Below are 18,067 nucleotides of genomic sequence, written 5' to 3' on the forward strand. Positions count from 1 at the left end.
CTATATCTATCTAGTTTTGTATGAAGAATTTCTCCCCCTCCCCAACTTTTAAACTATTTTTGAAATATGATCTCCAGAAATATAGCACAGTAGAGTAAGTATAGACTGCTAATTAAAAACAAAACAAAACAAAAAAACAAAAAAAAATCCCACCTGCATTACTTATCACCAAATTGAGCAGTACAAGTAAAATGAAACATACAGGTCAATAAACTGATTAGACTTATGCTAGAATCACTGTCATGAAAAACAGGTAAGTTCTCATAGTAGTTCATACTATAATGTCTGACATCACTTCTGTGATTTCCTTATTGTAACTATAGTATTTATACATTTTCTCCATCAGAATTTCTTGCATTTCCAACGCAAAAACACACTTCATTCTAGCAATACTTTTCCTATTGTATTGTAATGGATATAGACTTTAAAATAAAATTTTTAAATGCTATCAATAAGAGCGAAGGATCTGAAGCTGGGCAACTTTTATTCCAATGCTAGTAGCAGTATAATACTGAACGTTATCCACCAAAAAGGCATAAGAATCATAAACTCTTAGAAATGACTGGTTATTCAGATGTAAAAACACAACACACAGTCAAGTAAACAGATTTCTTTAGGTCTGAAGACTAAAATAGAAGAAAATTTAAGTGAAAGCAATGGTTATGAATTTTAAGGCACTAACATTAAAATTAGAAATTTAAAAACTGGAACAATGACATACATTATCCAAGAAGAGAGATCTTTTACATTAACAACAGTTATGTGAGTTTTCAAAAAGTTTTAACTCCCACAACAGACAAAAATATCCTATCCAGTAACAGATGAAACTGGGGAAGGAGCACTGTTTTACTACTGCTTTAGTTTTCACTGCTTAATTCCACTTATTTTCTGTCTACCCTTTACGGCAGTGGTTCTCAAGGAGAAAACTTAACATCTGAGGAGCTCCAGTCCCAGCTCCTTAAGTTGTATGACCCCAAGCAAATCACTTAAGCACTTTATGAAGCTCTACTTTCTCATCCATAAATCTGAGCCAGCAAGACTATTACTTGCTATTATATGACAGAATTTAAGAGTATTTAAGAGGACTCTGTAAACTGTAAAGCATTATACAAATGTCAACTATTATTACTGATGTTGCTCGGATCTATAAAACCAGTCAGAAAGTGACCTACTGAAAAACATAAATAATCACTGAAAATTGGTCCTGCCGATGCTTCAAATACAACACTAAGAGAAGCTGAAAATTAGTATCAATGGTTTTCATTAAAGAGACGCAAACTTCTAGAATGACTTTCTTGTGCTCAATTACAGTCATTTTAGTACAGATGTAAAAATAAAATTCTGGGACCAGGAATAACACTGATTATAAGAATAACTGAACACCCAGGTAGGTAGCAGGCTCCACTCATCTTACAAGTGAAAATTATCTAACCTTTAAAAACGGCACGCTTCATTTTCAAAACTATTCTAGAGCAAAGAAAAATGAGAAGCTTCTCAATTCATGCTATGTTGCTTCCACAATATTAATACTAAAATGATAAGGATAGTACATAAAGATCCCATAATAAAACGGCAAAGCTTCTAAAAAATATTAACAAATCTAAATACAGAAGACATTAGAACACAGTGACAATTTATTCTAGGAATACAGAAGTTGACTGGCTTACAGAAATCTATTAATAACATATTTAATTACATAAAAAATTACAGGAGAAAACAAACATACAATTTTGGATATAGTCCCAAAAAGATGACTCCACGGTTTCTGGCCTCCTGGAGCCATTTCCGGAAATGAAGAAGAATGACAAAGGGAATGGTCTGGCATTGGAGGGAAAGACAGTAGGCAGCTGTGACAGCGCTGAAACTTACTCTATTCTTTGAAACTCTTCCCACCAAGAGGTCGAGACTAATTCCTCAACTGTCTTGAATAAAGATAAAACTTAGTGACTCACTTCTAACAAACCAAACCTGGCAGATGTGATACTATGTGACTTTTGAAGCAATGCCAAAGCAGGTGATACAGCTTCTCTCTGGCTTTCAAAATGCTTATTCTTGGAACCCAGCCTCCATTCAGTGAGGAAGTGCAGGCCACAATAAGAGGCCACACAGAGGTGTTCTAGCCAACAGTTGCATCTGATGACCTAGCTAAAGCCTGCATCAGCTGCCAAATACGTTCATAAGGAAGCCATTAAGGTGACTTGAGCTCCAGGTCACCGAAAGATGATAATCACATGAGATCCTGGGAGAAAATTCCATAACTGAGCCTAGCCCACCACAAAAACCGAATGGTTGATACTGTACTTCATTTGGTTTGTTACACAGCAGAGGCAATGGTGACCACAACAAAAAAATTACAATTTCAATCTTATCATCTTCCATCATTTAAACACAGATCGGCATCAGCGAAAATACTAATTTTCTATTTTCTTTCTTCAAGACTACCAATAGTTTGGGTTTTTTTGTTTGTTTGTTTAAGGGTAGAAAATTCACTGAACTGTATTCTGGAAACTTGAAGAATAATGAAGAAAATTTAGCCCGTTATAAATTTTAGCAAGCACCAATACAACTATTAAATTTTAAGACAAATAAAACTGCTATAAATCAATATAAAAACTGTCATACTGGGACGCCTGGGTGGCTCAGTTGGTTAAGCGGCTGCCTTCGGCTTAGGTCATGATCCCAGCGTCCTGGGATCGAGTCCCACATCGGGCTCCTTGCTCGGCATGGAGCCTGCTTCTCCCTCTGCCTCTAGCCTGCCACTGTGTCTGCTTGTGCTTGCGCTCTGTATCTCTCTCTCTCTCTCTAACAAATAAATAAAAATCTTAAAAACAACAACAACAACAACGAAAAAAACTGTCATACTGGGCACTAAATAAGCATAGTGATCAAATAAACATTATATACAAATAAATGGAGTAAGCATCTGCTAATTTATTAGTGAGAATACCTTCATACAGAAGATGATTTTCAGTAACTACATAATATTATAAAGGAAAAAAGTAAATGGTTTGGTCTTTTTACACAACCTTTATGATCTAGATAAAACAACAGTAACCAAAAAAGGCTGGGATGATTTTAAGAGAAATAATGGTATTAATTACAAAATAAGAAATAAGAAAGTAAAAAAAAAAAAAGAAATAAGAAAGATGAAATACTCTAGTGAAGGGTTTTTTAACATTAAAGCATTTTTTTATAACAGGTTTAAAAAATGTTTCATAATGAACATATAAAATATTTAGAGATTACTTATAATAGTATACAAAACCATATTTTAAATATTTTTTAATTATATAATGATTAACTTTAAGAAACAAGTGTTGGTGGGGCGCCTGGGTGGTTCAGTGGTTTGGGCTGCTGCCTTCGGCCCGGGTCATGATCTCAGGGTCCTGGGATCGAGCCCCACATCGGGCTCTCTGCTCCGCAGGAAGCCTGCTTCCCTCTCTCTCTCTCTCTCTCTCTCTCTCTGCCTGCCTCTCTGCCTACTTGTGATCTCTGTCAAATAAATAAATAAAATCTTTAAAAAAAAAAAAAAAGAAAGAAACAAGTGTTGGTGAGGATGTGGAGAATAAGGAACCATCATGCACTGCTGGGGGCAATGAAAACTAGTGCAATATGGAGATTAAAAAAATTAAAAATGGAACTACCCTGGGCCACCTGGGTGGCTCAGACAGTTAAGCATCTGCCTTGGGCTCAGGTCATGATCTCAGGTTCCTGGGATTGAGCCCCACATTGGGCTCCCTGTTCAGTGCCGAGCCTGCTTCCTCCTCTCCCTCTGCTGCTTCCCCTGTGCTTATGCTCTCTTTTCCTTTCAAATAAATAAATAAAATCTTAAAAAAAGAGAGAGAGAGAGACTACCCAATCCAGTAATCACATGACTGGATATTTACCCAAAGAATAGGAAAACATCAATTCGAAAGAATATATGCACCCCTGTATTGACTGTAACATTATTTACAATAGTCAAATTATATAGTGGATAAAGAAGATACACACACACACACACACAATGAAATTATCACTCAGTGTTTTAAAAAAGAATGAAATCTTGCCATATGCAACAACATGGATAGAGCTAGACTGTACAATGCTAACATAAATAAGTTAAAGACAAGATATCAGAGAATTTCACTCATCTGTGGAATTTAAGAAACAAAACAGACACAAATCAAAAAAGAGACTATTAACCACAGAGAATAAATAAGATGGTTAACAGAGGGGATGTGAGTAGAGGGATGAGTGAAAAGGAAGGAAATAGAGAGTACATTTATTATCATGAGCACTAAGTAAAATACAGAACTTCTAAATCACTATATATGCCTGGAACTAATGTAACAGGAATATAAGTAAAAAATAAAAAATAAATTGTATGATGATTAACTTAGCATTATTGGGAAAATATAAATTGTGGCCAGAGAAATAAATAAGGGTAGTTCTTTAGAATGACCAGAAAGGATAAAATGAATAGTAGGAAGCAGGAAACACTGCCTTGTGTCCAGGAATTATTACCATGTATATATGGTCATCTTATGTATACCCTTCACCTCCGTTCACACACACCACATGTCCACTCACACCTTATTTTGTAACTATGGAGGTAGGTATACACAAACACATATGTGTATATATACACACATACACTTATGCATATATCTATATATCTATAGATAATGTGCATCTATACACATAAATATATATATATACACATTTATTTATTTCTTACAAAAGGAATATGCCACTCTATTGGAAACAGATTCTAATAAGCATAAGGAAGTTTACACTTCTAATTTTTTTTGAAAACAACAATATAAGACAAGTAATATCTGAGTTAATATTTTACAAACTATCCTTTGGAAAACGTTTTTTGTAAAAAGAAAAAAAAAATCCTTAAACCTAGAAGATGTTAAGAGACTCTATAATTAAATAAAACCATACCAGTTTAAAAAAAAAAAAACTGAATTACTAAAAATATTACTCGCTGTCTCATACTAAAAATAATACCTGAAGTTGTAGGTACTTCCACAGTAATACTACTGTAAGGTGGAGGAGAAGAGTCCGTTTCAAGTACTGATGCTGAAGGAGCAGCCTGAACGCTCTGCAGTGCTGCGTCTGAAGTCGATGGCTGCTCTACAGCAGATGACTCAGAATTATCCTCTTCATTGTGAAGCTAAGAGAACAAAGAAAAAAAAAAAAAACATTAATGTCATTCGGATTATTATTTTTTAAAATTTTAAGGAAATTTTTGAAGATTATTTCAGGCAAAGGATCACCTTTTAGCGAAAAACAAAGTGAAATAACATTTAAAAAGAACAAAACTTTAAAGAAACTAAAGCAGTCATTAAGAAATTTAGATTTTGGTAGTTTCTTTATAATAGAAAAGGAAGTTCAAATTAAGAATTTATAAAGAAAAAAATCATGACTACAAACAGATTCAAATTCATTCAATCGTACAGTAAATATTGACTACAATATATTAATCACTGTGTACTACAAAGAAAAGTAAAGCACTGGGGCGCCTAGGTGGCTCGGTGGGTTAAAGCCTCTGCCTTTGGTTCAGGTCATGATCCCAGGAATCTGGAATGGAGCCCCGCATTGGGCTCTCTGCTCCGCGGGGAGCCTGCTTCCCCCACCCCCTCTGCTTGCCTCTCTACCTACTTGTGATCTGTCAAATAAAATATAAAATCTTGGGGAAAAAAAAGCATCTAGTAATTAAACCACCATACCATTTCTATTACACTAGTATCTAGAATAATTGAAAATCTAACCTGAATTAATAAAATGAAATAATAATAAACATTCCAAAAATGTAAAATACTCTAAAGGAGGTATTCTCAAGTACCAAAAGAGTTACTTATAAAGCAAGATGAATCAGTGTGTATACAAAATCCTAGAAGATGTCCTTCAACACAACAAATTTATCAAAAGCTCAGGAAGTGCAAGATAATATGCTGGATCTGCAATCATTTAACTCATTTAATCCTCACAACAAATCTATGAAATAGAGAACGTCATCCCCGTTTGACAGGTTAAAATGGGGGTGGGAGTGGAAACAACCTACGAAGTACAGACACCTACAGTAACTTGCCAGACATCAAAACAGCTAGAAAGGGTAAGGCCAAGAATCAAACCCAAGTGGTAGGGTTAGAGACTTCTTACTTTATAAGTAATCTTTTAAATGCTCATTTGTTAGGCGGTGATAATAACTACATGTAGGCAACCTAACTGTAGGTCAACCAAAAGCATCAGTACTTTAAAAAGTGGCTCATTAAAAAGGTACTATAATTGATCCTATATACTTGGAAAGAGTTATTATTAAATTTTTAAAAACATTTTTATAAATCCACCAGAATCTTGGTTTGGAGAAATACTACAGGCTTTCAATGTTATTCAATTTTCATATTTTTAACTTATTCTTGTCCTTTAAGAAATTCCATGTTAAAAATAATCCCCCAAATAAATTTTGTCACAGACCAAATCTGTAGACACACAAATATGAGTTTTGTGATGTGGTGGGGGAAAAAAGAAAAAAGAAGAGCATGCAAATTCTTGCTCTGCCTTTTAGGAGCTTTGATAAACCTCTTCTCTGTGCCTCAGTGTCTTCAAGTCTAAGTTCTAATGCAGCCAAAATCCTCACAGACTTATAAAATAATATTTGAAAAGCATCTAGCACTAACACCTAGCACACAGGAAATACTAGTTTCCTCCTTCTTCCCCTTTAATTCAATATGCTTTATAATTTGGTGCTATCAGTTCAATAAATAGTCTTTCATTTGCCTATAAATACAAAGTAAAATTTACTTCACTGCTGTTTGCATGTCTTAGTGAGTGATCACACTAGAACAATAGTGTGAGTTCATAAATTTTATTTTACCAGAACTGCCATAAACATATCTAAAATCATTTCTCAAGTTAATAAGACAGGTTTTTTTCCCATAGCACCAAGGTTTAGGTAATAAAATTCCATCACAGAAACTGAGTTGTAAGGTCAAACAATCATAAAGTGAATTTTCTAGAAGGTTTGTATTTACTTGCCACAGTTTTCTGAGTTGGCACTACATGAGCATTCTCCTGACTACCTGTATGCTGTCTCAGTGTCACCAAGCATCTTCCATGTTTCCTGTAACAAAGCACCCAGGAGAATTCCTAACTCAGTCATCTCTAATCATACTTCAAAGAGCAAAAATGTTATATGAGCAAGTTAAGGCAAATAAAAGTAAGGTATAGATATATAGTTAGCATTATCAACTAAACAACTAACAGTGATGGTGTCAAAAAAAGGAAACCACTGTTCCATCTCTATCCTTAATGCTGCAAATGTGGATGAACTGTACTAAGGAAAAAGATCCTGTAGGACAAAATTGCTCTCCTCTGGTTCCTCATAGGAAATACTCCCTACGGTAACAAATACATGAATGTGCTCCCCAGAATGACCAACTAATTTTTAAAACCTTTCAAAATGTTTTCAGGGGCGCCTGGTTCAGTTGGTTAAGTGGCTGACTCCTGATTTCAGCTCAAGTCATGATCTCAGGGTCCCGGAATGGAGTCCTCCCTCCCCACCATTGGGCTCCGTGGGGAGAATCTGCTTGTTCTCTCTCTTCCCCCCCACCTCGGCCTCTCCCTGTGCTCATGAGCTATCTTCCTAAAATAAATGTTTTTTAAAAATGTATTCAAATAACTGCAATAAAAAGAGTAATTACAGAGGGGCACCTGGGTGGCTCAGTCAGTTAAGCGTCTACCTTCAGCTCAGGTTGTGATCCTGGGTTCTGGGATCAAGCCCCGCTATGGTCTCCCTGCTCACCCGAAGTCTGCTTCTCCCTCTCCCTCTGCTCTCCCGCTCATGTTCTCTCTCAGATAAATAAACAAAATCTTTAAAAACAAACCAACACAAAAGAGTAACTACAGATACTTTTACATATAATCTCAGAAGTAAAGCTTTGGAACTTGTAAAACACCCCCTAAATTATTTCAACTGCCCTATCTCACATTTCACAGTTTCATTTTTACAAAATTATAATAAACAGTGAACATTTGCCATATATCAACAGTAAAACCCAATAACTCAGTCAATAATCTCTACCTCTATAACAGAGAACTTCCAAAATTCAACTTTTTAATTTTGATATTTTTGGTGCCTCTATAAATTAACACACTCTGGTTGCCTTTTAACTAAATTCATTCAAAAGTTAAAATCAAACTACATGGCCACCAAATTAATGCCATTTGTGGAAATTTTTCCTTATTCATGCTATCCAATGGTTCTATTTTACATTCTATCAGGATTATCATAAATAGCCCAAAACAAAGGGAGGGAGCAGAGATAAGTGGGGTGGGAACTACATATATACAATACTGAACCAGGCTCTGTCTCCTGTCCACACATCACCTCAAAAGTTATCTTCCTAGCTTGTTCTATTTTTGAGCCTTCTGGAAAATACATGGGCAAGAGCATATGAATACTAAAATATGTCTTTAATACAGTAATCAGGGTGATGAAAAGTTGCATACAGAGCCACCATTTTTTAGCATGAAGGATAAAAGGATGACAAGAGGGCGGGCTGTCTTAAATGTGTCTGTAGTTAGTCCTGACTTGATGTATATCAATCATTTTTAACGGTAAGACAACCATAAGCATTATGATTAAATCTGGCTGGAAATCCAGCCTTCCCATGTGTAAACTACAGTTTGGTTTCCTTTAATTGGCAGCTCTCCTTTATTGTAGACTTCAGTCTATCTTAAGATGATAAAAGATTAATAACTATAACCTTTGCTTTTGAGAAGCTAGAGACCTCACTAAATATTTTCTAAATACATCAAAATGACAATGTATGGAGGTACTAAAAAGTGCTGTTCAGCAAGCAGTGTTTGGAAAAAAAATGTAGGTTGTTTAAAAAAGGGGGGAGGGGCCTGGGTGGCTAGGTGGGTTAAAGCCTCTGCCTTTGGCTCAGGTCATGATGCTGGGGTCCTGGGACCGAGCTCCGCATCGGGCTCTCTGCTCCGCAGAGCACCTGCTTCCTCTTTTCTCTCTGCCTGCCTCTCTGTGATCTCTGTCTGTCAAATAAATAAATAAATAAATAAATATGAATGAATGAATGAATGAATGAACAAATAAATAAATAAATAAATAAGTGAAGAGGTATTTTGTATACTGTCATATTCTGACTACGCTTAGTACCAAAAGACAAAAACTGGGAAGAAAAGTTCGTAGTTGCAAAAAGTTAAATGTTAACTCCATAAAAGATCTTTAAAATTTTAATTAGATCTTTCCCCCCCCCACTAGATCTTTTAAATTATTAGAACACTAGCTTTTCTTTAAGGCAACAAATACCTTCAGGCAGATTTTGGATGACTCCTTCAAGGCTGCTGTATACCTAGGATGACCACAGAGCTATTTCTCCCAGGACAGTCCTACTTGACACCTATTACTTCAGGGCTCCATTCGATTTAGCATTTTCTCCACCCCTTCCATTCTCAAGAAAATTGAATGGCCAACCTACATAATGGGATTTTTGCCCTTTGTATGATATTAATAGATCACAAAGGCTCCTTTGAACTCTAAGATGATAAGGCTCTAGCAAAAACCTGTGGTAGTCTCTATCATTCTATGTTGCCTTATTTAACACCTGAATTAGAGGAAAAAACAGATTCGAGTTGAAATAAAATCAACTGGTAGAGTCAAGCTACCTATTTTAATCACCCAAGAATGAAGTGAGCTATCTTAACTGTGCTGCTAGGGATAAGGTAATAGCAGGAGCTAAGAAATCCCTGCAGAGAGCCAAGTGATTGAAAGCTATATGCTCAGAAGACAGGTTCCCACAAAGCACTGCTGCTTGGCAAATGAAGCTAGATTGTCTACCAATAAAACTAAATTACGGTAGTCCACCTAATATACATAAACACACTATTAAGTACATTAACACAATTGTCTTAATTTTAGGGATTTTTACACTAAAACTTTGCTGTCTCTGGACATTTTTCCACTAATGAGAGCTAGCTTATGATAAAGCAAAAACATAAACAATGAGGGAAGAATGTATAAGCAACAAATGACTATTAATTTAAAAAACAAAACAAAACAAAACTGTGAGTTGGCAATCATGCCCAGTTTTCCGTTTCTTCTCTTGAAAGTACAGAATTCTGGTTTGGCTTTATATTTCATATTATAAGCATACTTCTGCAAGTAAAACCTTTCTTCTTAGTATGAAAGAATATCATTAATTCATGCTGTTCCACAAAAAGTACCATGAGCTCCAGATGCTCCACCACCTGAACAATTCTGCAAAAAAAAAAAAAAGTTTAAAACCAAGCCTCATCAGATATTTTATCATGACACAACTAAACTTTTAAGTAAGTAAGGGTTGTTTCATTGGGGGGGGGGGGGGAGGGTGTTTCCTTTTAAAACTGCTACCGTCTGCTCACAATGTGTCAACTAAAAAAATAACATGCAAAAGAGTACATACAGTGTAAGTGAACGTTTAAAATAATAAGAGAGATGTTATTTGTGTAATACACATGTGCAATCAAATTTCTGGAAAGATAAGCAAGAAACAGCAAAGAGCTGCAGGTGAAGAAAGTGACTTCATCATTCTCTACTATTTGAATTTTTTACACTAAGCATAAGTTAATTTGAAATTTTTAACTTTTAATAAACCTAAAATGCAAAAAAAATGAAACCTCTAGTTTCTATCTTGGTATATCTCAGAAGCAATGAGGTAATAAAGGTAAGCACTATATTCTATGATAAAAAGTTTCTCCAACATAAAATATTACATAATATTGTAATAGTTCCCCTAGGTTTATGTATATACAATTTTCCATTAAAAATAACAATCTGGGGCGCCTGGGTGGCTCAGTGGGTTAAGCCGCTGCCTTCGGCTCAGGTCATGATCTCAGGGTCCTGGGATCGAGTCCCGCATCGGGCTCTCTGCTCAGCAGGGAGCCTGCTTCCTCCTCTCTCTCTGCCTGCCTCTCTGCCTACTTGTGATCTCTGTCTGTCAAATAAATAAATAAAATCTTTAAAAAAAAAAAAAAAAAAAAAAAAAAAAAATAACAATCTGGAATTGTAGCAAAAAAAATAGACACTTGAAAAATGTACTAAAGAATATCTGTGTTTTTTTTTTTAAGGAAAAATCAGGAGAGGGGTAATTAATGGGACAACAGGATGATTAAAGAATAGAAGGCAAAATGCATACTGCCAGACTAGACTGTTTCTCTGAGCTTCAGACCTACACATCCACTTATTAGTATTAATTCATTTCTTGAAACATTAAACATAATCACATACCAAAAAAACAACTCTGGGCTATATATGTTCAATTCTTTCCCTTCCATACCACACATTATATGCCTAGCTAACTCATACATTATCATTCAGATCTCATATTAAAATCAATTTCTCACAAAAGCCTTTCCCATCTTCCAAAAGTAGAACAGGACTCTGATGTAATCTTAAAGCATCCTATTCTTTAGAGTACCTATCACAAAAACTATTTATGTAATCATTCATTTACAATCTGTTTTCCCAGCTGCAGTAAGAGTTTTACACAATGAAGGTTATATCTGCCTTGCAAAGAATTATCAAAATAAAAGCTCCAAAGTATCTGAAGTCAGCCTTGGTTAAAATTTAAAAATTAATTAAAATTAAAAAGATTTTAATTCTTTTAAGATAGGTCACCAGTCAAACAGTGTAAAATTGGAAGCCTTGAGAAAGAATAACCTTGCTAACCTATGTACTTTGAAGTCTTTAAGAGCTAGTTACTAAGTAGACTAAAGGACAAAAAGTTGGAGCATATTTACACCCCTAAGACCAGCAAAGAACAAAGAAGCTAAACAGATGGGGTAAAGATTTTATAAAGTTCTATTTTCAAAAGCAGCCACCCTCTGGTTAAATTTCTTTTCATAAGCTAAAGTTGCAATGTAAATATACTAGACCCTAAGATTTCCTCTTTAAATATGAAGGGTTTGTTTTTGTTTTGTTTTGTTTTTAAGATTTTATTTATTTGACACAGAGAGAGCACAAGCAGGCAGAGTGGTGGGCAGAAGGTGAGGAAGAAGCAGGCTCCCCGGCCGAGCAGAGAGCCTGACGCTGGACTCACCTTAGCAAGGCGGACACTTAACGACTGAGCCACCCAGGCACCCCAATTTGAAGGGTCCTATAGGGCACCCTCATTAATGCATTCACAGCTCTTTAATTAACAACAAATGTTGTGACCTAATTCTTAAATTGTTACAAATAGTTTTTTTTTTCAAAGTCTATTCAGCTTTCAGGGATCTTACCTAATATTGATTTATTACAAATGTGTCCTACAAGGCTATCTTCTTACCAAAAGGTCATTATGATCTTAACTCAGACTGTTAACAACCTGCCTGACCTCACAGTCCTCAAAAAAAGGAGGGGGAGGGGGACAGAAGGAAAGAAAAATATTTAAGCATGCTGGATTGATGCCTTCTCATTACTTCCTTTCATCTAAAGATGTCTGTCTTCAGGTAACTGCTTGTCAGCCTTCACAAACCTTCTCAAATCTCCTATCTAACAATCTAGCTCACATCAATTTAGTATGAAAGACCATAATATATGCCGTAAATGTCTATACAGTTCATCAGAGGAAGATGTTCAGCCTCATATTTGCAGTTTTATACCAAAATATGTTACATATAACAATATTTTAGGTTTGCTTTATAAAGGCTGCTTTTTTGTCTGGCCACTAACTTGGATTTGTCTCTATTCTACTTGACTTGATCAATGCAAATAACTTTTTGAGATCTGTTAGTGATTCTACTATGGTCTTAAGCATCTAGGATATCTGTGGTAGACATGTGATGGGTCTTTCTAAAACCCCTTCCTCCTTCTTTCATTACAGATTCACAGTAATTTAGGTAAGACTGAGCCCATCCCACTCAAGGACCAGACCCTGACTGACTACATCAATCAGGACAATTCTCTCCTTTGGCACAGCAACTGGTTCCCAACCAGCAAGGAGTTCCTTCTGGGCAGGGTGCCTGGATCAAGGGTGGGCAATAAGATAACCTAAAATGATTCACTTAACGGATACCCAAGGTGTTATAAATGAGGGGTAGGAGGGGAGGACTGATGACTAGAAAAAAACAGATGCAGCTGGGAGAGAGATGAGACTCTCATCTTCCTTAACGCAGTTAGGAAACACACTGCACTTTTTATTATTTGTCTAGAGTAACACAGATAGTAATTTCTAAGACAAACCCAACTTCCATTAAATTATTTTTTCTTAGAAACAAAGATGCGGAGCAATTTCAGTGTTTAAGATTTCCTTAAGTGTCTTAGGGCTCATAATTTAGAAACCCCAATGAAAAAGATGTTCCTATGCATGTTTCAAAAGCAGAAAAAAAATTTAATGTTTCAATTGGTAAAACTATTCAAATCCTCGGTTTTCAAAATATTCCAGTGGCCTGATTTTTACAAGCTAACATACTAGTATTCTAACATAGGCATTAGAATACAATGACAATATATTGCCATTGATATTATGTTAACTTGTAATGAAATGTTTTGTTTCCTTAATCAAATTAAATAAAAAGGCACTGATAGATTTTCTGATTTGCATGCACTAAAATAAGTCAGCAAATGTAGTATTTAATAAAGTTTAAAAAAGTAAAACTGGCTAAAGAGTATGCTTCATAGTAACAAACTGAGATCTCAGACATTAAAAGAGAGTAAAAACATCAAGATACACATTAGACATGAAATAAGACCCTTTCAGCAATCAGAGTCTAAACATCAAGAGCTTTTAAAAGCAAAACTATTTAGGCACAAAAATGAAAAACAAGAACTAGTAAATTCTAATTGCAACCATCTCCTTCCAGGAAACTCTCTCCTGCAAGTTTGTATGTGCTTCATGATGCCCTGGGGACTTAGGGACCCTTGGCAACCTCTAATTAGATTTGGGGATGTTTCTACCTTTCCAATCAGATCATAACCATCTGAAATTTGGGAAGTATGCTTTATTCATCCTGGTATCTCCTAAAACAGGTAGCCGAGTTTAGAGCTTCCAGTAAACTTCACTGTTTTCTAAGCCTCCCAGTTTTTCTTTTACCAAAATGGGGAAGGGAGCCTAGGCAACTAACGGATGCACAGAACAACTCAAGATCAAGAATCATCCTCATTTATTATTACAATTTCCTCAGTGCTTTACACATAGTAGAAACCTGAAATATTTATTAAATCACTAAACTTTATGGGAACTCACGGTAACTTAATAAGCAAGTGTTGGGCCTAAAAGCTTACCACATCAAACCATGTTTGTTTGTTTGTTTAAGATTTTATTTATTCATTTGACAGAGAGAGATCACAAGTAGGCAGAGAGGCAGGCAGAGAGAGAGGGGGAGAGAAGCAGGCTCCCTGCTGAGCAGAGAGCCCAATGGGGGCTCCATCCCAGGACCCTGAGATCGCGACCTGAGCCTAAGGCAGAGGTTTAACCCACTGAGCCACCAAGGTGCCCCTTAAACCATATTTAAAACAAAACAAAAACCCTGAATTGTACATCCTAAACAAGAAAATAAATTCCAATCCCACATCATCCAAGTCTTTAGAACAACTACACTAGAATCAGCCCTTCTTACCACAGCTAGGCAAGATAGCCAACAACAAAGAAATTCAAAAAAATCACAAGCAGCTATCCTCTCCCACAACAAAAAATCAGTGAGTTAGCAAAACTAAGATCACTGAGGTCACTGAATTAGAGATAAACTACCTGAGACTCTGCACATGTTGATAGGCTGCCAAGGGTCCCTAAGTCCCCAGTGACTTAGAGCACAGAACGGTAACAAACAGTCATACACAGGATTTTTATTCATCAAAAAATAATTTACTACAAAAAGATACAGGTAGAGAACCAAAAATAGGTCATAAAGGGGGTGATGTTTTGATAAAGGCTAGTAGAAATGAATACTCTAGGAAAACAAATGTTACTGGAGAAAAGAAATAAAACAGTGTTACCATAAGGAATATAAATTATTAAATTATAAAAGAAAATATTCCTAATAATGAAAAAAGCAGAAACTGTCTATTAAAAAGGATGGAGTTGGGACTCAAACTAGTAAAAGTATGAATTCACTCAACTTCCCTAAAGAGCAATGTGGCAATTCCTAGTAAGGCTGAAGGAGTGTAGGATGCAATGATTCTACTTCCAGATATCAACACTGGAAAACTCCCACACTTGGACATTAAGATTCATGTACAGGAATGCTCACAGAAGTACTATTTGTAATAGCAAGATACTGAAAACAACTGTCTGCCAGTAGAAAATGAGCATTACTCCACGATTTTCAAATTGGTAGGTCAGATCTAAATGAATCTGCTAGATGAATAAAGCAAGCTGGGGAAGTGTAAACAGCAAATACAAACACAAATACATATTTTCAATATGTATTTCAATTTTCAAAATGTAACAAATACATTTTCACATAATCTAAATCTAAGTGTCTATTTTATGTAGTATAAATATCACAAAAATTATATAGATCAGTTTCAAGATAGTGTTCAAGGAAGAAGGGAGAGGCATGAATGTAAGGCTTTGAAATTATCTTCCTTTAAAAAAAAAAAAAAAAAAAAAAAGCAAGGGCTGCCTGGATGGCTCAGTGGGTTAAGCCTCTGCCGTCAGCTCAGGTCATGATCTCAGGGTCCTAGGATCAAGCCCCACGTTGGGCTCTCTGCTCAGTGGGGAGCCTGCTTCCCCAACTCTCTCTCTCTGCCTGCCTCTCTGCCTACTTGTGATCTCTGTCAAATAAATAAAATCTTAAAAAAAAAATTTTTTTTTAAAGCAAGCAAAAAATGTTCAAAACCTGAAACACATATGCCAAAATCCTATTATTCCCATTTGCCATTATCTCCACAATGGATATAAAACTATCTTTATATTACTTCCTGTACTTTTCTTTATATTTGAAATTTCCATAATTTTATTTTTTCCATTAAGCAATTTATTTTTTTTAAGATTTTTTTATTTATTTGACAGAAAGAGAGAGAGATCACAAGTAGGCAGAGAGGCAGGCAAAGAGAGAGAGGGGGGAGGAAGCAAGCTCCCTGCGGAGCAGAGAGCCTGATGCTGGGCTAGATCCCAGGACCCTGGGATCATGACCTGAGCCTAAGGCAGAGGCTTTAACCCACTGAGCCACCCAGGCGCCCCAAGCAATTTATTTTTTTATTTTAATTTTTTTTCCAGTGTTCCAAGATTCATTGTTTATGCACCACACCCACTGCTCCCGGCAATACGCGCCCTCCTTAATACTCACTATGCTCACCCAACCCTCTACCCCCCTCCCCTCCAAAATCCTCGGTTTCTCAGAGTCCACAGTCTCTCATGGTCCCTCTCCCCCTCTGATTTCCCCCAACTCACTTCTCTCCAATTTCCAATGTCCTCCATGTTAATGTTTACATTTTTTAAAAAAGTTGAGCTAGCCAAGTTGTCTTCCATGTATAAAGTATTTAAAACGCCTATGACTCCTTGAAAAAAAAATTACTTCATAATGAAAACCAGGCAATCAGAAAATGAATCAAAGAAAAAGAAAAGATACAGTGGCTAGCACTGACTCCTCTTAAATACAGAACTAATGCTAAATATAGAGCTAAAGACTAAATAGCTGCTAGCAAAGAGAAAGGAAACATATACCCTGAAAAAGTAAAAATGTATGCAACATAAAAATCAGGAAACAGGGAAAAGAGATGAGAGAAAGTATTAGTATCACTCACCTCATCTATCACAGCAGGGATTTATTGTCTATTATCTAAAATTAAAATATACTGCTTTTTAAATTACCCTAAGTTCTTACTGGTTTTTGTATTTTTCTTAATTTTAGTGAAATCTTACATAACCTAATGGCTCTGTTAAAGAAACCTTAATCTAGAATTCAACAGTTCTTTACGATATTTTCCCTTGGTATTAAATTCAAACAAAACCATATTTCATGCTGTCATTTTTTAAAACAGCATAAATAGCATTATCCTCTTTTTATAACATTCTATAACCACAAATGAAATCATCCTCACCAAATGCTTACCTAAGTTATTCTGATTCGTAAGGTATGGATGCCTAGTTTGCTTCTTTCTTTGTACTTAAACTGCCTGTATTTTTAAAAATCAATATACATCACTTATTATAAAAATTTAAAAGGTCATTACAAAAACACACTTATTTTGAGACTACATACTAACTAATCAGAAACTTAAAACAGGATAAAAAGGTCATTACAAAAACACACTTATTTTGAGACTACATACTAACTAATCAGAAACTTAAAACAGGATTCTTTATAAAGCTGGTCAACCACAGTACTATGATAATGGAAAACTATAAATAATCTAGTCATCCAAAAGAGTATAAACACACAGTATCAATATAATGGAACACTTTATGGCCATTTAAGATGGTGTTTCTAACAAGATACTTAATTACATAAGGAAATGGTCATGATATTGTATTTAAAAAGTAACAAAATCGTGTGTGTGCTAAATCAAATTATTCTATTTTTAAATTTTAAAAAAGTTACAAAATGACAGTTTAAAAAATGGGCAGCATGAATGCTTGCAAATTGCATTTTTTGTTTGTTTTTTACTTTTCCACTTTTTCTAAGTTCTCTAGAACTCAGATGAAAGTAAGAAGCATTCTTTTCTGTTCTTAATGTAAGACAGTGTGATACATTAAAGATTTCCATCTATGCCTAATGGAGTAAGTTTCTCTAAGTCAGAAAACTGACACTAAAATTTCTTAATGATACTGAAAGAAAAAAATTACCACACACTCTACATCTATTCAATAACATTTTATGACCATTATCTTTACAAGAAAAGAAAGTTGGGCACATGATATGATCACGTTTGCTATTTTCTATCAATCAGTTAACTGTACTAAATACCAACATGTATCCATTTTAGTGTGATGATTTTCTAATGAAACCTATTTTAAAGGTCAAAATGGCTCATAAAGGCTTTTTCTTTGTCTATTCTCCATCTATTAACAGATTTTTCTTCATGGTGTCCTTTTGCCTTTGCTAATCACATTACATATTCACCTACATAATCTACAAAAAGACATTCTTTTTT

At 35.3% G+C, this 18,067-nt stretch overlaps 1 protein-coding gene across 2 annotated transcripts in view; it reads right to left on the reverse strand.

The window, feature by feature from the left end:
* The window catches only part of NDFIP2 (Nedd4 family interacting protein 2), a 70,113-nt gene that overhangs the window by 27,085 nt on the left and 24,961 nt on the right, over positions 1-18,067 (reverse strand). The window contains exons 1-2 of one of the 2 annotated variants that reach the window (XM_059143883.1): positions 10,237-10,254; positions 4,999-5,164 (exon numbers count right to left, since the gene is read on the reverse strand). In XM_059143883.1, coding sequence (XP_058999866.1) covers positions 4,999-5,164; positions 10,237-10,239 — 169 coding nt within the window. In that variant the 5' untranslated portion in view covers positions 10,240-10,254. Of the gene's footprint in view, positions 1-4,998; positions 5,165-10,236; positions 10,255-18,067 lie in introns of those variants that run through there. The other variant, XM_059143882.1, reaches the window with a different exon arrangement.

This window comes from Mustela lutreola, chromosome 13, assembly GCF_030435805.1.
Source record: "Mustela lutreola isolate mMusLut2 chromosome 13, mMusLut2.pri, whole genome shotgun sequence".
Lineage (NCBI taxonomy): Eukaryota > Metazoa > Chordata > Mammalia > Carnivora > Mustelidae > Mustela > Mustela lutreola.